Genomic DNA, 22,539 nt, shown 5'->3' on the forward strand with positions numbered 1-22,539 from the left:
CTGGTTGTGTGTGCACACCCTTAAACTAATACTTTGTTGAAGCACATTTTGATTTAATTACAGTCTTCTTGGGTAGGAGTCTATCAGCATGGCACATCTTGACTTGGGAAATACGTTTCCACTCTTCCTTGCAAAAGTGCTCCAAATCTGTCGGATTGCAAGGGCATCTCTTGTGCACAGCCCTCTTCAGGTCACCCCACAGATTTTCTATTGGATTTAGGTCTGGGCTCTGGCTGGGCCATTCCAAAACTTTAATTTTCTTATATTTTCTACTGCTGAAGCCATTCCTTTGTTGATTTGGATGTATGCTTGGGGTCATTGTCATGTTGAAAGGTGAAATTCCTCTTCATCTTCAGCTTTCTAGCAGATGCCTGAAGATTTTGGGCCAAAAGTGACTGGTATTTGGAACTGTTCATAATTCCATCCACCTTGACTAAAGCCCTATTTCCAGCTGAAGAAAAGCAACCCCAAAGCATGATACTGCCACTACCATGCTTCACCGTGGGGATGGATGGTGTTCTTTTGGTGATGCAAAGTGTTGTTTTTGCGCCAAACGTATCTTTTTGGAATTGTGGCCAAAAAGTTCAACCTTGGTCTCATCAGACCATAACAAATTTTCCCACATGCTTTTGAGAGACCTGATGTATTCTTTGAGGAATGGCTGTCTAGGACCTTTATGTAAGAAAGTGTAAGAAGCAGGGATAAACTCTTTACATTATTTTTACTGTAAGCAATATGTCAACATGCCAGAAGTATTAGAAGCAGGGATAAAATCTTAACATTATTTTTACTGTAGGCAATATGTCAGGTCATATTCCAAACTGTAGTATTTCATGAGCATAATGGTCAGTTTGCATTATATACATTAATAAAACTATACTGCAGTATATTATGGTATATGTTACTGTCATTATTTTTTTGGTCTTGCTTAAAGCACGGATTTTATTTGTCATCACAGGAAGTACGTTCCACAGCCCTATTCCTCAGAGTACCATCCACTGAGTACCATGGGATCTCACAATAGCAGATACTCTTGTAAGAAACCTGTGTCTGTCCACACACGTGTTTTCACATACCTTACCCCACCCTGAAAGCAGCATAGTTAAGTAAAAAAAAAAAAAAATCTAACCTTATGATAGGTCAAAAAAATGCATCAAGTTAAGATTCTGTGTGCAGTCTTGAGTTACTTGGAATGTCAATTAAGAGCTCATAAAAAAGACTGCTGCAAACTTGTAAGCATAGGAGGTCATGCCTGTTAAATTTGGTCGACTTCTTTTAGACAGTCACCAAGGCCATAGATGAGGGGAAGACGGTGCACACTGCCTACCTTGACCCGGCCAAGGCTTTCGGTACTATTCCCCACTCAGGTATAATAGTTAAACTCTCTCAACTATGCATCAATCCATATGTTACCAGATGGGTAGCAGACTGGCTCACTGACAAAACCCACCTAGTCAAAATAGGGGAAGCCACCTCACGTAGTAGCCCCATAACAAATGGTGTACCCCAGGGATCAGTCTTGTGGCCTCTGCTGTTTGGGATATACTTCTCAAAGGTGCAGGCAAAATCTAGTGGGCTATGGCTGACCATGTTTGCAGATGACTGCAAGCTGAGTGCTGTCATCAATTCCCCTAGTGATGTGGGCATCCTCCAAGAGGCTCTCACCCAAACAAATGATTGGTGCCAGAAACATGGCCTCAAACTTAATGCCAAAAAATGTATCATCATCCCTTTTGGAGAGAGTGACGTCCCAACAAATTATCACATTGATAATAAAGCACTAAGCACCCAATCAGTCATGAGGGACTTGGGCACCCAGGTTGATAGCAAACTGACTTTTGACCACCATATTGCTTCCATTGTATGGAATGCTTTCTACATGGTCCACCTGATTAGTAAGGGTATCTCATCCAGGGACAAGGTGGTCATAACATCCCTGTATTCTTCCCTTATAAGACCCATTATTGAGTACAATGCCCCTTTTGGCATGTACCTCACAAAGCACATGCAGCAGCTGGAGACACCACAAAGGTTCCTCACCTGGAGAATCCAAGGCTGCAAAGATCTACCCTACACAGATAGGCTGAAAGACCTGTCCATTTACTCAGTCTCCTACATACTCCTCAGAGGTGACCTCTGTCTGGCATACAAAGCAATCTCAGACCCCACCCTGATGGGACTGCTGCATATCCGCAAGTCAAGCTCCACTCGAGTAATCCACATACACAACCTCAACCTGGTCTGTGACATCAATAGAACTTGGGGGCAGGACAGATTTGTGTCCCAGAGACTCCACCTTTTTTGGAATAGACTCCCTTTCCACGTAAAGCAGAGTACCTCATTCAAACTTTTGAAGCACAACTTGGCTAACTGGATGGGGAACAGAAAAATATACTCCTGGGATTCCACCTGTATCCCTGCTGGACATTGGCATAGGGTGCTGACTTGTTGGAACATGGGCTAAACTCTTGGCTAGGCTTGTAAGGGTCTCAGGGCCAATAGCCTAGTAACTTTCTGTGATCCTATGAAATCTAATATTTTAACATGTCCTGCCTAGTTATAATATATTTAAACAGTGTCATCTCTTTAGCCATAAAGGGTATTGCATAGGTTTGGTTGCTTATTATTGCAATGTAAAAGACATATGCATATCACAAGAGGGTTGATGTTCGGCTATCAAAAACAAAAAAAAAACAGTGAATGGCTAAATACTGAACATTAAACACTGAAAGGTGAAACTGGTGAACAACTACTTCTATGAAATAAATTCATGGAATGGCCATAGTTGGCCAACAACCAGGAAATGAAGTGACTCATACGGTAGGTAAAGGGAAACTTTTAACATTTGCCCTATTCCCAACTTTAGTGTGATCTTGGCATTGGTATATTATTTATTTATTTATTTTACATTTGTGTACCAGGATAGTCCGGCTGGACACAGATCCATTTTCAGCGGAGGCCCAGGGAGAATAGCTCCACATTGAGATAAAAAAAATTATACAATAAGAAAAAAATAAAGTAAAAAAAAAAATCACAATATGCTAATAAGCAAAAAACAAGAAAATATATATATACAGAGATAACTGAAGTTAACATAGTTTGTCTAGTATTACACAACATGAGATTATACAGTAATACAATTTCTTCCAGTAGTAAAGTGTATCCTGAAACTGTAGCAGATACTGCATTAGGTGTTATAGGAAGTGAGGTATATATAGTGGTAAGACAGAGAAATTATGTAATGCATGGGCATAACCAGGTACTTATTATGTGTGTGAGTTTCTGAACTGAGTAGTAGTAGAAGCAAAAATAAGAGCAGAAGGGAGGTTATTCCAGATTCTGGCCATGGTGTGAGAGAATAGTGCTTTACCTGCAGTGTTGTTAGCCTTTGAGATACTGAGGAGTGATTTGTCTGTACAGCAGAGAGGCTAATTTGTTTTATAGTGAGTGAGCAGTTGGCTAAGTGCTGGGGTTTTGTCAGGTTATCCTACAATATTGAAGATAATGATAAGCTGGTGATAGCTTAGAAGCTAGGGAAGTTCTAGCCATTGCAATTCCCTTAAAGCCTGGCACTGATGGGTACTGAAGGTGGAGTTGTTAGCAAACTTGGCAATTTTATTATAACATGACTCAAGTCTGGCAAGGTCAAGTTTTCTGACCTGGTTAAGAATTGGTGCGGTGTACATAAGAGTGGACAGTAGGTGAGATTGAGCTAGGGTAATCCGTGCGTGATTTTTTGGGGAATTTCCTATGTCTATAAAGTGTTCCCTTTTTTATGGACTTTTTTAATAGTTTGTGAAATATGGACATCAAAGTGTAGGTTTTTGTCAGTTTCTACATCTAGGAGTTTGGTGTGGTCAGAGGGAGAGATGATAGTACCATTATTGGAAGTGATAGTGAAGGGTAGAGGGGTGAACATGGTTTTGTTGGGGGTGAAGGGTAGCAGTTTAGTTTTGTTAGGGTTTAGGATTAGTTGGATCTTAGTGATCCAACTTTCCACAGAGCTGAAGGATTCCTGGGTGAGTTGTTGAAGGGTGGCTGGGGGGTGGGGCATGAGCGGCACAGCCCTCCACATTGGGGAGTGTGTGGGGGGCGTGAAGCTCCCCACCTTGGTTAGTTGTGTTCATGATGGTGGCCGACTATGGCCATTCAATGAATTTATTTTCATTGAAGTAATTGTTTTCTAATTTTACCTTTCAATGTTTCACATTCAGTATTTAGCTATTCACGTTTTTTTGTTTTCAATAGCTGAAAATAGACCCATCACAAGAAATGCCTTTCCAATAAATGTCTTACTAAGGTTTATCTTTCTGACATTCATGCTTACAAGTCCATAGGAGAATTGCACTCACAATTTCCATCTTGCTCCCTACACAAAATCGATTTTTTTTTTTTTAATTTATGACATGTTTTTGAGTAAAGACACTGAAGCCTATTATATCCAATATAGCAAAGGAAAACAAACTGAAAATTGTTGGAGTACGTGATAAGGATACTAGAGTAAGATATTTTTCAAGCGATCCACACACAATCATTCAGGCTATGTTTTAAATCCTGATCATGAGTCCTGAATTAAAATATGCAGCCAGTTACCTTTCCAGTGACAAAGAAAATATCAACAGTGGGTGTGAGAAAAGGTGAACATTTGCCTATTCACATGGATGAGACAGTGACTACAGAATTTTATGGTTCATCCTAAGTGTGAATTTAAATATGTGAGAAGTTTAAATTATTTGGTTGTTTAAAATGCTAACTATATTCAATGGAATTCAGAAATCTATGAAGTGTAAGTAAACTAACTGCATGGATATGTATAAACACATGCCAGCCATTTACTAGTGACCATTTCCGTGAAAGCTATGTCCTTATCACAATTTTTGGTCATTGTTGCGTTTGCATTTAAGGGGCTTTGGAATTAAATTTGACTGCTAAATGATCGTGTATAATTTATAAATTTATTTTTCATAAAAAATAGACATGGGTATTTATATTTCCACTAAAATTGATCAAAATTGAGTAGTGCAATAAATGCTTAATGTATTCCTTGCATTGTTTGTGATATTTAGAGGCCTCTGAGAGGTGATATGCAAAACTTAGTCATCATCATCATCATCATCTTAGGAAGTTAAAGGCTACTGTGTCTTGTGACCATTATGCACTGCCAATTCTCACCCCTATACTGCATCTCCCTTCTTGTGGAGGGTTATACTAGTCACGCCCTCTTTGAATTCATGAATACAGATCCAATTATTCAGGTACAGTTTCAAGGAAGATGGTATATCACACTGCTTTATCTGCAATGGGAGTTTATTCCAAAGGTGACAGAGATGCTGAATACATAATCTGTTTCTCCACGTTGTTTTATTCATAGGTTCTTAGAAGATTACTAGGCTAACAGTTTAAGAGTCTTGCTAACTAATATCACCCAAATTATCCCAGTTTATGATCCCTAGGAGCTAGAGAATTGCTTAGTTTTGCTGGATTTGGATTCATCCACTTTAACATTTGTCCTGGCTGTGAGACAGTTGGCTGTACATAGGTTTTTAGGTTCATAATGGTGCCCCTCTACTCTTCCCTCATCAGACCCATTATTGAGTACAATGCACCAATTGGAATGTACCTGGCTAGACATCTCCAGCAGCTGGAGAGACCACAAAGGTACCTAACCAAGAGGATTACTGGCCTCAAACAGTTGCCCTATGCAGCACGATTGAAAAAGCTAAGACTGTTCTCTGTTGCATACCGCTTTCTCATAGGCGATCTCTGTCTAACGTGCAGAGCAATGTCCAACCCAGAATTGTTGAACATGCTCCATCTTAACAAAACCAAATCTACTCGAGCTACATGCTCTAGGGATATAAACCTCAACACAACAATGAATAGAACATGCTGGAGGGATAGATTCCCTTCACAGAGACTTCCCTTACTATGGAACAGGGTCCCGATCTACATAAGACAGAGCCCCTCACTATCACTCTTCAAGAGGAACCTTGTTGAGTGGATGGGTAACAGAAAGTTCACACCGGGGATCACACCAACAGCACTACTAGATAGGGGCCAAGGGTACTAGCTGCTAGTACAAGGGTCTAGGGAACTACTAAAGGGGCGGTGAATACCACACAATGTGGCTGGGCTAATATATGCCTTCGGGCAGATAGCCCAGTACCAACCTATGAACCTATGAACCTATAAGATGTTACTAGGCTATTGACCCATGGGTCTTTACAAACCTAGCCATTAAATCCCAGTATAACACTAGATGAGAGATATCATCTATGCCCAAGGTTTTACTAGGAAGGACTACCCATTTCCAGGAGAGAAGCAGGGGAAATCCACAGCAGAAATTTATGGTTTCCCATCCAGTCATCCAAGTTGTGCATAAACAGGGTCATGAAGGTGCTCTGCTTGATGTGTAGTGGAAGCCCATTCCAGAGGAGTGGCAACTTTAAATAGATGTATCTCTCTTTCCAGCAGGTTCTGTTTATGTCACAGTCTAGATTGAGGTCCCTGGAAGGTGTGACTGTAGTCCCATTTGACTTATGGATGTGCAGCATTTACATTAGATTTGGGTGAGAGATAGTCATGTAAGCCAGGCATAAGTTGCCTGTAAGAAGTCTATATGCTAATGAGTACAGTGGCAGTGACTTTATCTGCATAAGTCATGTGCGAGAAATCCTGAATTTTCTTAGCTAGAAATCTCTGAGTTCTTTCAAATTGCTGCAGGTGTCTGCTACGGTACATACCAAGGGGAGCATTGTATTCAGTAATAGGCCTGGTGAGGGAGAAGTAAAGGGGAGTTATAACCTCTTTTGGTCTTGAGGCAATGCCTTTGCTAATCAGGTAAGGGATGTTGAATGCTTTCCTTACCACAGTAGACACATGGTGGTCAAATGTGAGGTCACAGTCAACTTGTGATCCCAGGTCTCTCACTACTGAATTGGTACTTAGGGTATTATTGTGCATTTTATAATCAGCAGGGAAATTGTTTTTATGGAAGGGAATGATGACGCATTTTTTTTAGTATTCAGTTTAAGACCATGACTTTTGCACCAATCATTGGTCTGTGTAAACTCTTTTTAAGTACGTCAGACATTGCTAGGGGATTCAATGCTAGCACCTAATTTGCAGTCATCCACAAAGTTGGTTAGCAACAGCCCCTCCATTTTGGCCTGGACTTTTGAGAAGTATATACCAAACAAGAGGGGGCCCAGCACTGACCCTTGTGGGACCCCACTGGTGACAGGTCTGCTGGTGGAGGTAAAGTCTCCCACTTTGACTGAGCATTTTCAATCTGTGAGTCAGTTTGCAACCTACCTGACAACATAGGAGTTGATATTCAACTGTGTTAGTTTGTCAATGATGCCCGAATGTGGGATAGTGTCACAGGCCTTGGCCAAGTCAAGATAGGCTGTGTACATGGCTTTGCCCTCATCTATGGCTCTTGTCCTTATTTATGAGGTCCAGTATGCTTCATTCCATTGCCATACAAATGATGCTGGTTAAACTTACGAGTCTATAGTTACCCAGGTCTGTTGCTGAGCCACCCTTGTGGTTGGGGATGACATTCAGTGGGGACAAAGCCAGTACTCAGGCTGTGGTTGAATAGAGTTCCTAATGGAGTAGCTAGCTCTTTTTTCAGAACATTAAAAATGGAGCCCAGAATGCCATCTGGTCCCATGGAGGCTGTGTACTTACCCCTGGAGAGAGCATTGATGACTAGCTCTTTAGAGATGCAGGGAGGAGGAGATGATGAAGACATGGCTTGTGGTATGCTTGGGGGGATGGGGGGGTGAAATTTTTGCCAAACCCGTTTGCTAGCAGGTTTGCAATTTCTGCAGGTCAGTGTGTGTGATGCCATCCACAATCAGTTCAGCACACATCTACCTACCTTTAGGTTGCATACATAGCTGAAGAAAGCCTTATGGTTATCCTTGGCTATGTTTGCTAAATTTTTCTCATAGTTGCTCTTTGAGGATTTTACGAGTTGTCTTATTTGCTTTTTTAGGCCGAGGAGGGTGCTCTTCCATTTCTGGGATCACATTTTTGTATTTTTAGACAGCAGCTTTTTTCACTTATTGTATAATTTATTAATGCTAGACATCCACCAGCATGGTATGTTTTTTTCTTGAGGATCTTGCTTTACTGCACAGAGGGATTGCCATTATTGCCATTAAAGATGACTGCTCTCTAGCCACGCAAATATTACCTAAACCAGAGCTCTTCATGCCTAAAGCTACTAATACCTTCACCTGCTGTATTCCCCTCTTCAGCTGTTACAGCCAGACCAAGATTATTACTAGGACCATGAACTGTCAGTTTCCCTCCTTTTCTGCTATCAGCCTGGTTGACATGGGTCTACTGAGGCAGTGTAGCAACTGCCTTATGTACTCTTACAGCCCCCTACTTCTAAATCATTCATGTACCATTTGTGAGAGATGCACCTACATTATGAATCTGGAATCACAGTTCTCTTGCACAATAGATAGCAATACAGCCCACCTACCACAACTCCTACTCATGAAACACAACATACACGTAGACCAACATATGCAGAGGTACTCAAAAAAAATCTACCTAAACACTAGAGACCTCCAAAACATTCATACTAAAACAAACATAACACCCAAAATACACAAAGCGCATAACGACACAAGCACAAGTGAATCTCCATTAAAGCCCATAAAGCAACACACATCCACCCCAAATATCTTAGTCAGAGGAGACTCTATAGTGAGACACACAGACATTCCCCCTCACTAGACTGAACAAGGAGAAAGTCATGGTCAGCTGTCACTCTGGTGCCAGGTTTCATCAGATCATGCAGCCACTCAAGTCTCTCCACAACAAGTACCTTTATGATTCAGTCATAGTACATGTTGGTGTGAACGACTTGAGATGTACAGTATCTCCCTGGACTGCATGAAGAGAGACATGATTGAGCTCTCTGATTATGTGTCACAGGGGGTTCCTATTAGATGACTAAAGACGCATTCTTTTGAATGTGTCTTGGTCGAACTTGAAAAGGCAAAATGACGAAGTGGCATATAAGTGAATTCTTTCCCTGGGAAAGAAACTGCTTGGCTAAGTCCATTACTTTGCCGTTTTTGTCACTGTAGTGCGATCTCGGAGTTGGTATATTTAAGTAGGAGGGTGTGGGGGGCAAAGTCCCCCACTTTATGTTATAAGTGTTTTTTTTTTTTTTGGAACACTGATTTTTTTCCCTTACATGGGTTCGATAAATCATCGTTCGCTTTTCTAAGCATTCAATGATTTAATATAGACCCGTCACAGGCAGGTATGTCCCTAGCCTTGAGCAGCATATCACCCTTGCCTAGGATGATTCCACTCTCATAGTGCCTTTTTTAGGCAGTGTCACTTGAACAGAATTCCCAACATAAACATTTCATCAAAAAACAACTTCAAGGTCATGCTGCTAAACACTAGGAGTCTTAGCATGAGACTGCACTCACTGGAAGCACTCCTCACCTTGGAAGATGCTGATATCTGTGCAGTCATGGAGACTTGGTTCAAGGCTGTGGAAAGCACCTTAGCCATACTGGGTTACACCTCCTACCCCATGTTCAGACCACAAACAGAAGGCATGAAAAGGAGGTGGTGTATCAATATTCATTAAAGATAAATACACTTCAGATTGGCTAAACCCTATGATTCCCTGAAGACAGTTCAGATGAGACTAACTTTTGGTAGTAAACCTATTCAAGTCATTACCAGTTACAGGACCCCTCCATGAATAAAGACACCTACTCTGCCTACTTAGATCTACTGGAATCAAGATACATCCAAACACATTGGTTCTAGGTGCTATTATTTACCCATCCATTGACTGAGTAAATTACTCCAGCTCAAACTCACTTGCCCAAAGGTTCCTTAAGTTCATTAACTCTAACTCCCTGGACCAGCTGGTGGACACCCCAACTAGGAGTGCCAAAATCTTTGATCTGGTGCTATCCAATATGGGGGACCAATGTACCACCCCCACTGTGAGGTCTTCCCTTGTCAGATCTGATCACAAATCAATCTCATTCAAAGTAGTTATCACACCAGACCCCCACTGCCCCAGCAGCAACTAAACTGAAAAACTTCTCCAAAGCAGATTATATCCTTCTAAGGGATGGTATAAATAGCCTCACTGCACCTTCTCCCTCAGCTGGAACTGGCAACTGTCTGAGTCCTACATCAAAGCTTTTTACAATCACCTGTATAACTGCTTTGATGCAGCCATACCTGATAGGACCTAAACAAGCTCTTCAAGGAAGAGCAAACCTGCCTGGTGGACAACTGCCATTAACAGAGTTTACAATAAAAGGAAGAAATTGTTGTCCTGAAGTAAGAGGGAGCATGTCCTAAACTGTAAACACTCCCTCCTCAGCCTAAACAAGCAAATAAGACTTCTTGTGAAGTTCTCCAAAGCAAACTGTGAATCCAAATTAACATCCTCAATTAAGGACAACCATAAGATGTTCTTTAGTTACATTTGCAGCCTAAAAGGTAAAGACCCAGATTTGTGCCAGACTTGTAGTTAATGATACCCCATACACTAAGCCTGTGAACATAGCAAACCTGTTAGCTGATAGGTTCTGTGAAAACTTCATTCCTCTGTCCCCACCAGACATACCCAATGACATTCCTTCCACCTGTCCCACACCTTGTATCTCTAGAGAGCAGGTCATGAATGCCCTCTCTAAGGCCAAAACCACAGCACCTATGGGACCCAATAACATCCCAGGCTGCATCCTACATGGACTCCAGCAAGAATTAGCAACACCATTGGGTACTCTTTTCAGTCATAGTCTAAGCACCGGCTTCATCCCAGCTGACTGGAAACTGGCCACAGTTAACCCCTTGCATAAAGGCTATGCTTCCACTGACACTGGGAACTATAGACCTATTAGCCTGACTAGCCTTATCTACAAGGCCATGGAGCTAATCATCATGGACCTTATCAACAAAGATATAGGTAATCTCCAAACACTTGACCCTACTCAGTTTGGATTTGCCAAAGGGAGATCATGCCTGTTAAACCTGGTGGACTTCTTTGTGACAGTTACCAGAGCCCTGGATGAGGGGAAAACTGTGCATACAGCCTACCTGGACTTGGCCAAGGCTTTTGATACTATTCCTCACTCCGGCATTATTGACAAACACACCTAGCTAGGTATCAGCCCTTATATCATTAGGTGGGTCACTAACTGACTCACTGATAGAACCCATTCAGTCAAAATAGGGGAATCCATCTCCAATAGCAGACCCGTAACCAGTGGTGTTCCACAGTGATCAATCTGCAACCTCTATTGTTCAGAATCTATTTCTCCAAAGTGCAAGCAAAAACTAAAGGTCTGTGGCTGACAAAGTTTGCTGATGACTGCAAACTGGGAGCAGTCATAGAATCTCTGAACGATCTCAACATCCTACAAGAGGGTCTTATCCAAACAAATGAGTGGTGCGAAAGTCACAGCCTTAAACTCAATGCAAAAAATGCATTATCATCCCTTTTGGTAAGAGCAATGTTCTGGCTAACACATCAGTTGAAACACCCTAAGCACGCTTTCAGTGGTGACAGAGCTGGGCACACAAGTTGAGAGCAATCTTACCTTTGATCTACTCAGTGGTAAGATGGGCATTCTGTACTGCTCATCTCATAAGTAAGGGCATTGCTTCCAAAAAAAAAAAAAAAAGAAGCTATAACCTCACTGTAATCTTCCCTCATCAGGCCAGTAATTGAGTACAGCACCTCATTTAGTATGTACCTTTCCAGGCACCTGCAGCAAATTGAGTGACCACAAAAGTTCCTCACAAGGAGAATTCAAGGTCTTCAGAATCTGTCCTATGTTGATTGGCTGAAGTCACTGTCACTTTACTCCATTTCATACTGAGGGGTGATCTCTGCCTTGCATATAAGGCAACCTCTGACTCTGCTTTATTGCTAATGCTGTATATCCATAAGTCCAGTGGTTCACGGGTTACTCACTTTAAAGGCTTTAACCTTGTTTGTGACATTCATAGAACCTGCTGGAGCAACAGATGCATCTCCCAGAGGTTACTGCACCTGTGGAACAGACTTCCAATTCATGTCAAGCAAAGCACCTCTTTGGCCGTCTTCAAGCACAATCTGAAGTATTGCATGGGTAAGAGTAAATTCACCCTGAGGGTTCCACTTGTGTCTCTCTTGGAAAGAGGCAATAGTTGCTGATTGTGAAAACAAGGGCAGAACTTGGCTAGGCTTGTAAGGGCCATAGGGCCATTAGCCTAGTAACTTCCTGTGATCCTATGATCCTATGGTCGGATTTAACCAGTGAGGGCCCTAAACTTGAGGAGTTACATTGGTCACTCATATTGGTGAGGACCAGGTCTAGAGTATTGGAGTCCTTATGGGGTGGTGCAGTATTTGTTCCAGGGCAATGTAGTTAACAAAGTCTATGAAATTTTGTGTGAGTGAGTTTGGGCTCATATAAGTTTCCCAGTTAATGAAAGGATAGTTGAAGTCACCTATGACTAAGGTGTTAGGTTGCACCTTAATTGTTTCAAGTAGGTCTAAGTAAGCTGTGTAGGTATCTTGGTTTATGGAAGGGGACCTGTAACTGACAATGACATGCAGGGAGATCTTACCCATTGTAATTTGGACCTGGAGTAGCTCTATACAGTTTTCTTGTCTAACCAGTCTAGAGGTGTAATTATCTTTAATGAAGATAGACCTCCTTTGAGTCTCACACCTTCAATTTTGTGGTCTGAAAGTATGGAAGGCATTATAGCCTTGCAAGGCTGGGGTACTTTCTGCAACCTTGAACCAGGTTTCTGTGACTATGCAGATGTCATCATCTTCCAGGAAGAGGAGTGCTTCCAGAGAGTGCAGTTTCTGATTTAAACTCCTAGCATTTAGCAGCATGATCCTTTGTTTCTTTGAGTTTGATATTTTCATGTCAGGAATTTTGTAGTTGTGACCTTGCCTTAAAAAGACATTATGGGGAGGCAAGTGCCTTAGTCAGCAATCGAAAGTCTAGAAGTGCCAGGTGAAGACCATCTCTGGCAAATCAGCATGGTCTATCCACCATGATGTCCCAGGCTGACAGGAACTGGATCCCATTGGAAATTCACCAGAAACTAAGCCAACTATTGAAATCAGTTATTTTCTGTTTATATTGTAGTATTATTCTAGGTGAGGTTAAAATGCTGCTCAAAGCTAGGGACATACCCGCCTGGAACACATATTCAGAGCTCAATCATGTCTCTCATATCTCTTATCATATAGTCCAGATATGTACATTTCAAGTCATTCACACCAACATGAACTATGATGGAGTCATAATGGTACTTGTTGTTTAGAGACTTGAGTGTATGTGTGTTCTGGTGAATCCTTGCACCATCTGATGATGCAGGGATGTATAACCATTTTTTTTTTGAGTTTATCCGAATTGTGTTGGGTCCAGTGTTTGGAGGTTTCCTATGTCATTATTTATTAGATCCATGATTATTCTTTCCAAGGCCTTGCATATAAGACTAGTCAGACTTACGGGTTTGTAATTTCCTGGGTCAGTCGATGGTCTTCTTTTATGCAGAGGGATGACTGTTTTTGTTCTCCACTCTACTGGGACAGAGCCAGTCTGGATGCTGTGGTTAAACAGAGATCCTAATAAGCTTGATAGTTTCTGTTTCAAGCTAAGAGACATCCTGGTATAGTAGTTATTGACCTGCTAAAGCTCCCTTTTGTTCTGGTATTTGTAGGACTGTTTGAATTGTAAAGGTACAAGAGATCCCAAACTGTTCGGAAGGCAAGGCAAGGCATAGGTCTCTTCTGAAGAGCCTATAAGACATAGAAAAGCAGGGCAGTGCTTGTAGTCTTTTCTGGTAGCTAAGGGATTTTAAGCCTATGATACTTTTGATAACAACCTCTGAGGTCTTTCTAGTTTGATATGTCTGATATTTTATATCAGGAAGGATGCATTGTATTCTATGATTGGTCTGACCAGTGCTGAATACAAGGGACAATAGCTTCTTTAGATCTGGATGTTAGTCCCTTGATGATCAGCTACACCCAGGCAGAATGATTCATTAACATCTGTTGCTACATGGTGACCAAATAATGAAGAATGGTCATCTTCATGTTCTCTGTCTCTGCCCTTGCCACCTGCACCATTTGGGTTCTGTCTTTTAGTCAATTTGCTATGCATCTTACCACATGGGGATCTAGTTGTAACACATTTAGTTTATTAATTATGATAGCATGGGGGATGGTGTCAAATGCCTTGACCAGATAAAGGGAAGTTCTATATTGCAGTTAAGGAAAAGTCAAAATACAAGCTCCTTATACATTGCAGCTCATCTGTCTAGTAACCTATGTAATTAATACAAACTGTAGGATATTATATAACAGCCTGTGATTTAAATAATGGGAGAACTAGAGACCCAAGTACTTAAAAGTTTGGTATCAGGTAGTCATAGCAAGAATAATTGATATCTGACAAGTACTGACAGAATGTTTGGACAGATTTTTTGCCCTTTCTTTCTTTTCTCCCATCCCCATTCATCATCCATATACAAATACTACAGAAACACAAGAGAAGGTGAGAAACGTGGTCTAACTTGCAACAGTGCTCAGAGCTGGCTTCATGGGTGTATGAGCTGCCCTTGACTGTGAGTAGGCAGAACTGCTGAAGTCTATAAATTCTGCAACAGCTGAAGTATAAAGGCCTGCCAGTTCTAATGCTATACAGGGCATAATGACTCTGGTATAACACTTCATCTATACCATTCACTGCCTTTCTTGTCTATACTGTTGCGTTTGACTGTTCAGAGGAAGTAACCTGTAGAAATGTAGATTCATGACTGAGTATCATGACTTCAAAAAGGGTGGAGCATCTTTAAGTAACACGGATACTGTGCTTGTCAAAGATAAACAGCCTATGACTTGGTTCTTGCTTCATCGCCATAGCTTGGTACAACACCTACAGTACTGCCTCCACTTCACCCATTCAGAGGTCAGTGTACTGATCCCATCTATTCACCTGCTCCAGGAATCATGTCCCCTTTATTTTTGTACTTGGTGAAATAAATGGCAGACACCATCATTTTGCAGTATCTGTTTCAGGGACTAGTGCTAATGGCTAAAGAGTTTGATACAATACCCCACTCAGGTATAGTCGAAAACCTCAGTGAACTGGGCATAAACCCCCACATAACTCACTATATTGCCAGCTGGTTCACAGACAGGACTCAAGAAGTCAGGATTGGAGAGACTACCTCCACAAAGACACCTGTTATCAGTGGAGTACCTCAGGGTTCCATGCTGGGACCACACCAATTTGGCATCTACTTCTCACAGGTAAAGGCTAATGTCAACAGCCTTTGACTGACCAAGTTTGCAGATGACTACAAACTGGGAGCTATCAAAGATTTCCCCATGATACAAATATCTTACTAGAAGGTCTAACACAGACAAATGATGTAAAGTCACTGATTAAAACTCAATGTCAAGAAATGCATTATAATGCCTTTTGGGAAAATTATAACCCAGGGTAATTACTCAACCGTCCGACACCCCTAAGAGTTGTCCTGGTTGTCAGGGATCTGGGGACATATATAGACAGTAATCTGGCCTTTGACCAACATGTGGCCAAGGTAGTAAGAAAATCATTCTTTGTAGCCAAACTTATAACTAAGGGCATGGCATCCAGGTCCAAGGAAGTCATAGTGCCACTTTATTCGACCCTTATCAGACTCATCATCGAGTATAATGCTACCTTTCCACATGTACCTGACAAAACATATACAACAGTTAGAATGACCACAAAGGTTCTTTACCAGGAGAATCCAGGATATAAACATATTGTCCTGTACAGATCACTTTAAAGCCCTATCTTTATACTAAGTTTCCTACAGGTTACTGATAGGTGATGTATGCCTGGCATACAAGGCATCCTTTGATCCAGTTCTGATGGACTTTTGCACATCTGCAAAACAAACAACATCAGAACCACTAGAGTCAAGGATTGTGAAATAAATAAGACATGTTAGCAAGACAGATATGTGTCTTTGAGGATCCCCATGCTCTGGAACAGGCTCCCTGTTCATGTGAAGCAGAGCCCATTCCTAACCCTATTTAAGTGTAACCTTGACCAATGGATGGGAAATCAGAAATTCACCCTGGGTTTGGGCCCCATGCTTCTGAAAGTCTGAGGCAGACATTAATGCCCAAACTAACATAGCCCCCACACACACACACACACATAACCTCTAGAAACTTCCTAACATAACTCCTCCTAATACATGTCTATGATACATAGGGTCAAATTGGGTTGGGTTGCATAGCTTGTCTCATAAAGGCCCTGGTGGTCATTAGCCTACTATATACTATATACCTATGAACCTACTTTCTTCCATTTTCCCTTTTTTTAAATGACCTCACATGTGACATCCCTGCCCTGAAAATCATTATGCATGCTAATGACATCCTATCCAAGAATCTCAAAAGTCCCTACCTTCTCCAAACTAAGTTACAGACTAGCTGCTTATTGATCTCCATTTGGCTCTACAAAATATATTAATGATAAATCCAAATAAATTGTCCATAATATTCTTTGCCACACACCCAAAGCTGAATAATATACATGCAGTGTACATCACAGACAATAATGGCAACATCATAGCAAATGTTATATAACAAAATTACCTAAGCATGCTTCTAGACCTATTCCTTGTCTTTCAGTCAGCATAAATTAGTTTGCAAACTTATTGCTAAACTAAAACTCTCTACAAAATATTACATCTACTGCCCCTCATTGCAGTAAAAGCATTAGCCAAAAAAGTACTCATCCCATGGGATTTAGCATCACAGTCAGGATATATTTCCAACAGACTGCAAATGGCAGTGAACAAAACATGCAGATTTGCCTTACTAGCACCATCTCATACCTATCACAGAGAACTACTAAAGGAGCTACACTGGCTACCTATTCAAAGCAGAACCGTCTATTTGTGCAGTAGTGTTTCTCTCAAATAACCAAACTCTCAATCGGGATGTAATCTTACTCTCTCGAGCATGAACAGAATGATTCCCTCTCCTTAATCAGACCCAAACTAAGGACAGTAGCTGGAGAAAAGAGATCTTAGTTAGGCCCTGCTACATGGAGCCGTCTCTAGTAGAAATCAGACCGCAACAAAAACTTCCCATCTTTAGAGATAAACTGCTGGAAAACCTATTCAAGAAGATATAATGTGCATGCTTTAAAGATAACAGTTAATGATAAACTAGGTAACCTCCTATCATCACCACAAAGATCTATTTAATTGCATTCCAGTGACTGATGCCAACACCCTGTGCATAAATAAATATGTTAATACTACTGCTGACATCAATGAGTTAATTTAGAAATATAATGTACGTTCCTTGTCTGTGATGTTCAGCTGATTTTAAATACAATGTATGCTTCCAATATTATGCTCTACGGCCGTCTTGATGTATGTGTGTGTGTGTGTGTGTGTGTGTGTGTGTGTGTGTGTGTGTGTGTGTGTGTGTGTGTGTGTGTGTGTGTGTGTGTGTGTGTGTGTGTGTGTGTAAAATACATATGTATACGTATATATGTGTGTGTGTATGTGTATATATCCATACCTATGTCTATATATCTATGTATATATATATATATATATATATATATATATATATATATATATATATATATATATATATATATATATATATAGAGAGAGAGAGAGAGAGATATTTATATCCATGTATGTATACATGCTATAAAAATATTCTAATATTCTTTACAGGTACAAATATTGGAATAAATATATACAGCATCCATAGACAACCAGACATCTGGGAAGATCCAGAGGTAATTTCCTTTTGCATGGGCTTGCAGTAAAATGTATGCTTAAGTTTAAAAATATATGACTTCCAAAAATATTCAACAGATGAATTAATATGATTACTATTTTTATTATTGTTGTACTTCAATTAAGGTAAATTCAAGCTTGAAAATATAATGTTCATATAACAGCATGTAGCATGTGTGAAGGTTCTAACTTCCAGCCAGTAATCAAGGAGTTTCAAATCTCACCACTAACACCAGGGAGGGAGGCCTCTGTGTCCCTGTTCCAAGTAGCTGACCACATACAGACACACTTGGATATTTGATTTTCACATGCACACACACAAACCTGGGAAAGGCTGGCACACATTTACCAGCTGTTCCTCCTCTGCCCAGACTATAAGGTCTTCATATTGCCACCAGTCAGCTACTCCATTTTGACCAATGCAGCAAGGCTTTCAGGAGTGACCGCAGTGTCACTAACATAAGCACAGGTACTCGAGATGTTAAAAATATTCTCTAAAAGCCAACCACAATGAAAGGTATAGAAATATTTAATAATAAATAATAAAATAGAAAACATGAGAATACTGAATATCTAGTTACAATAAACACGAGTTTCATTCACAGGAGATATAAAAAATAACACAATTAGACAGATTCACACAGATGCATATAAACAATACTTAGCTAATCTCACTATATTTTCCTGACTGACAAAAGAATTACTCTTCCCTAGATAACCTGGTGAACTTGGGCATCCTGAGGCAATGTAGCAACTACCTCATGTACACTGACAACCCACTCCTCTTACCTCCCAGCACTCAGACTTCAGAGAGATGCATTTATATATCCAAATTGGTAGCCATGCAGTCTCCAGCCAAGACTGGAATAGCTGGTCAAGAGGGGAAGGTCAACACTTGCATCACACCACATGGAAGACATAGCCCTCTAGAACACACACGAGCACTGCCTTTACATAAAAACACAAATCACACACCCAACTTTGCGGAGGCTCTCAATAAAAATATACCCAAACAGCAGAGACCTCCAAGGCAGAAATGCACTTCACCACCACAGCACAACACTAATCTAATCACGAGACACATAACTCTCCTAAAAAGTGTGCCACTCAGCCAAAGCCCTAAAAGCAAAACAGCATGGCCAACACACTAGTCATAGGCGAGTCGATAGTGAAGCACACTGATGTCCCACTCACTAGGTTGAATAAGGAGAAAGTAACAGTCATCTGCCTGTCAGGCACTAGGATCCAGCACATAATGCATGCATGCACTCAGGTCCCTCAACAACAGGTACAAATATGACTCTGTCATTGTACATGTGGGTGTAAATGCCCTGAGACGTACCTCTCTGGACTACATGAAAAGAGACATGGAGGAGCTCTTGGATTATGTGGCCCAGGCAGGTATGACCCTAGCCCTAAGCAGCATCCTACCATCACCGAGAATGATGCCACAGTACAAGCAGAAAATGATTGATTTCAACAATTGGCTACGTTTCTGGTGTCATTCTAAGGTGATCCAGTATCTGTCTGCCTGGGATGACATGATTGACAGACCTCAATGCTTTGCCAGAGATGGCCTGCATCTGTCACCCCTGGGCTTCTGGATACTGGCCAAGGCTCTTGCCACCCCTATAATGCCTTTTTTAGGTGGTGTTCCAAAGACCAAATTACAACTGTAACAGCTACAAACAAATGCGATCTGAGGGTCATGCTGCTCAATGCTAGAAGTCTAAATCTCAAAATGCACTCACTCAAAGCACTCATTAAAATGGAGAACATTGACATTTGTGCTGTAACAGAGACCTCATTCAAGGCAGCAGAAAGCACCCCTGCACTACCAGGTTACAACTCATTCCACACCTTTCGGCCCCAGAACATGGCACGAAGCTCAAAAGGCAGTGGTGTTTCCTTATTCATAAGGGATGTGCACACCTCCAGACTGGTATCCTAACATAACGCATCTGAGATACTACAGGTGCAGCTAACGTTGGGTAAGACAGCGATTCAGGTCATAGCCTGCTGTAGGTTCCCAACCATGTCCCAAGACTCACACTCCATATTCTTAAGCGCCCTGGGGAACATTAAGGTCCAACCTAACACTTTCATACTGGGCAACTTCAACTACCCCTCCATTAACTGGGAAAACTACACATGTACCAATACACTTGCCCAACGTTTACTAGAATTAATTAATTCCTATGCCCTGGACCAACTCGTTCTTACCCCCACTAGAGGTAGCAACATCCTTGACCAGGTCATTACTAACATGGGCGACCATTGCTCTACACCAATAGTCAACTTCTCACTGGTTAGATCCGACCACAAACTAATCACCTTGGAAATTCACATTACTTCCACCTCCCACCCCGCAAAGGTAACCACCATGAAAAACTTCTCCAAAGCTAACTTTGGGCTCCCAAAAAAAGAGGTAGCTAACTTCACTGCACCCATGCAAATGGAGATCAGTTGCATGACTGCCGAATCATACACCAATGTACTGTACAAACACGTACACAAATGTATGGATCTTGCCATACCCAACAGAACCAAGATGCTCTCCTCCAAAAAAAGGAAGCCAATCTGGTGGTCCTCTGCCATAAACAAACTCTACAACTGAAGGAGGAAACTGATACAGAATAAGATGAAGTCCCAAGACTGGAAAAACTCCCTTAGCCTCAACAAAAAGATGAGATCCCTCATCAAATCCTCTAAAGCTAGCTATGAAAACAGAATTGCAGCAGATAGTAAAGACAACCACAAGGCCTTCTGTAGTTATGTAAAGAATCTTTATGGCAATACCCAGATTTGATCTGAGCTACTGCACAATGTTACCTCCTATACTGAGCCAACAGATATTGCCAATATACTGGCCGACAGATTCAGTGCCAACTTTCCCCCTCTCTCCCCCCTAAGGGACCAGTCACAATACCAGTAGATTGCCAGGCACCCAGTATTACTATTGCACAGGTTAAAACAGCACAGTCCAAGGCCAAGAATACAGCTTCTATAGGACCTGACAATATCTACATGAACTACAGAGTGAACTGGCACCTCACCTGTGTGCCCTGTTCAATCACAGCCTCACCTCAGGCTTTGTCCATATCGAATGCTGCACTGCTACAGTCATCCTTCTTGACAAAGAAGGCATGACTACAGACCCTGGGAACTATCGCCCCATTAGCCTGACAAGTCGGATATGCAAAGCTATGGACCACATCATCACGGACCTAATAAACAAGGATATAGGGAATCTCCAGACTCTGGATCCCACACAGTTTGGTTTTGTGAAGGGTAGATCATGCCTACTCAACTTGGTCAACTTCTTTGAGTCAGTCATTGGAGCTGTGGATGAAGGCAAAGTGGTTCATACAGCCTATCTTGATCTGGCAAAGGCCTTTAATACCATTCCCCACTCAGGAATCATAGAAAAACTCACTAAGCTAGGCATCAACCCCTGTATCACTAGGTGGGTTGCAAACTGGCTCACAGGTAGAACCCACATTGTGAAAGTAGCTGACTCCAAGTCAAACTGCTGACTAGTCACGAGTGGAGTCCCACAGGGTTCAGTTCTGGGTCCTCTCTTGTTTGGTATCTACTTCTCTAAAGTCTAGGCCAACACAAAGGACTCTGGCTGACAAAGTTCGCAGACAATTGCAAGTTGGGAGCTATTATTAACTGCCCAAGTGATGCTGACATCCTATAGAAAGGCCTCACTGAGACCAATGACTGGTGTCAGAACCATGGCCTTAAGCTCAATGCCAAAAAATGTGTTGTCATCCCCTTTGGGAAAAACCCCATTGCCATGAATTACCACATTGATGGTAGTCCACTGAACACAGAAGACGTTATAAGAGATCTGGGAACACAGGTTGATAGCAGCCTCTCTTTTGACCACCACATTGCCACTGTGGTCCGAAAATCCTTCTATGTGGCACATCTCATTACTAAAGGTTTTGCATCCAGGAAGAAAGAGGTCATTGTCTCCCACTACTCTTCCCTCATTAGGCCAATCATTGAGTACAGTGCCCCATTTGGTATGTACCTCACTAAACACCTGCAACAACTGGAGAGGCCGCATAAGTACCTCACAAAGAGGATCCTAGGCCTTAAACACTTGTCCTATATAGATAGACTAAAAAAATTGTCTGTCTTATATTGCCTACTTAGAGGCAATCTCTGCTTGACTTACAAAGCCATGCTTGACCCAGCTACATCTGAAAAAATCCCAATCCCTCCACACCGCACACTCCAGAGACCTCATTACCACAATCAACAGAACATGCTGGAGGGACAGGTTCATAACCCAGAGACTGCCCATGCTATGGTATAGACTTCCCATACATGTCAAGCAGAGCATCTCACTGGCCCTCTTCAAGCGAAAGCTTGATGAGTGGATGGGAAATAGAAAATTCACCCCAGGGATCACTCCATTGGCTTTACTTGACTGAGGTACTGGGAACTAAGGTCGGCTGGCACAATGCCAGGGTAATCCTATGGGATAGGCTTGTAACGGCTCCAGGGCCATTAGCCTAGTACACACCTATGAACCTATAAGCTACTTACTACAGCAAGGCAAAATGATGAGTGTTGAGTTGCTTACTACAGCAAGACGAGATGAGGTGTGTGGTTGTGTGAGACATCTGTGAGAGATCTTTGCTGTCAGGTTCTGAAAAAAAAAGTGCTGCG

At 41.6% G+C, this 22,539-nt stretch overlaps 1 protein-coding gene across 1 annotated transcript in view; it reads left to right on the plus strand.

Annotated features, from left to right (window-relative positions):
* The window catches only part of LOC122813474 (cytochrome P450 4B1-like), a 561,508-nt gene that overhangs the window by 446,675 nt on the left and 92,294 nt on the right, over positions 1-22,539 (plus strand). Inside the window, exon 10 of the mRNA XM_044085809.1 lies at positions 17,788-17,852. Within this exon, the coding sequence (XP_043941744.1) occupies positions 17,788-17,852 (65 nt within the window). The remainder of the gene's footprint in view (positions 1-17,787; positions 17,853-22,539) is intronic.

This window comes from Protopterus annectens, chromosome 10.part0, assembly GCF_019279795.1.
Source record: "Protopterus annectens isolate FY-2018-M chromosome 10.part0, PAN1.0, whole genome shotgun sequence".
Lineage (NCBI taxonomy): Eukaryota > Metazoa > Chordata > Ceratodontiformes > Protopteridae > Protopterus > Protopterus annectens.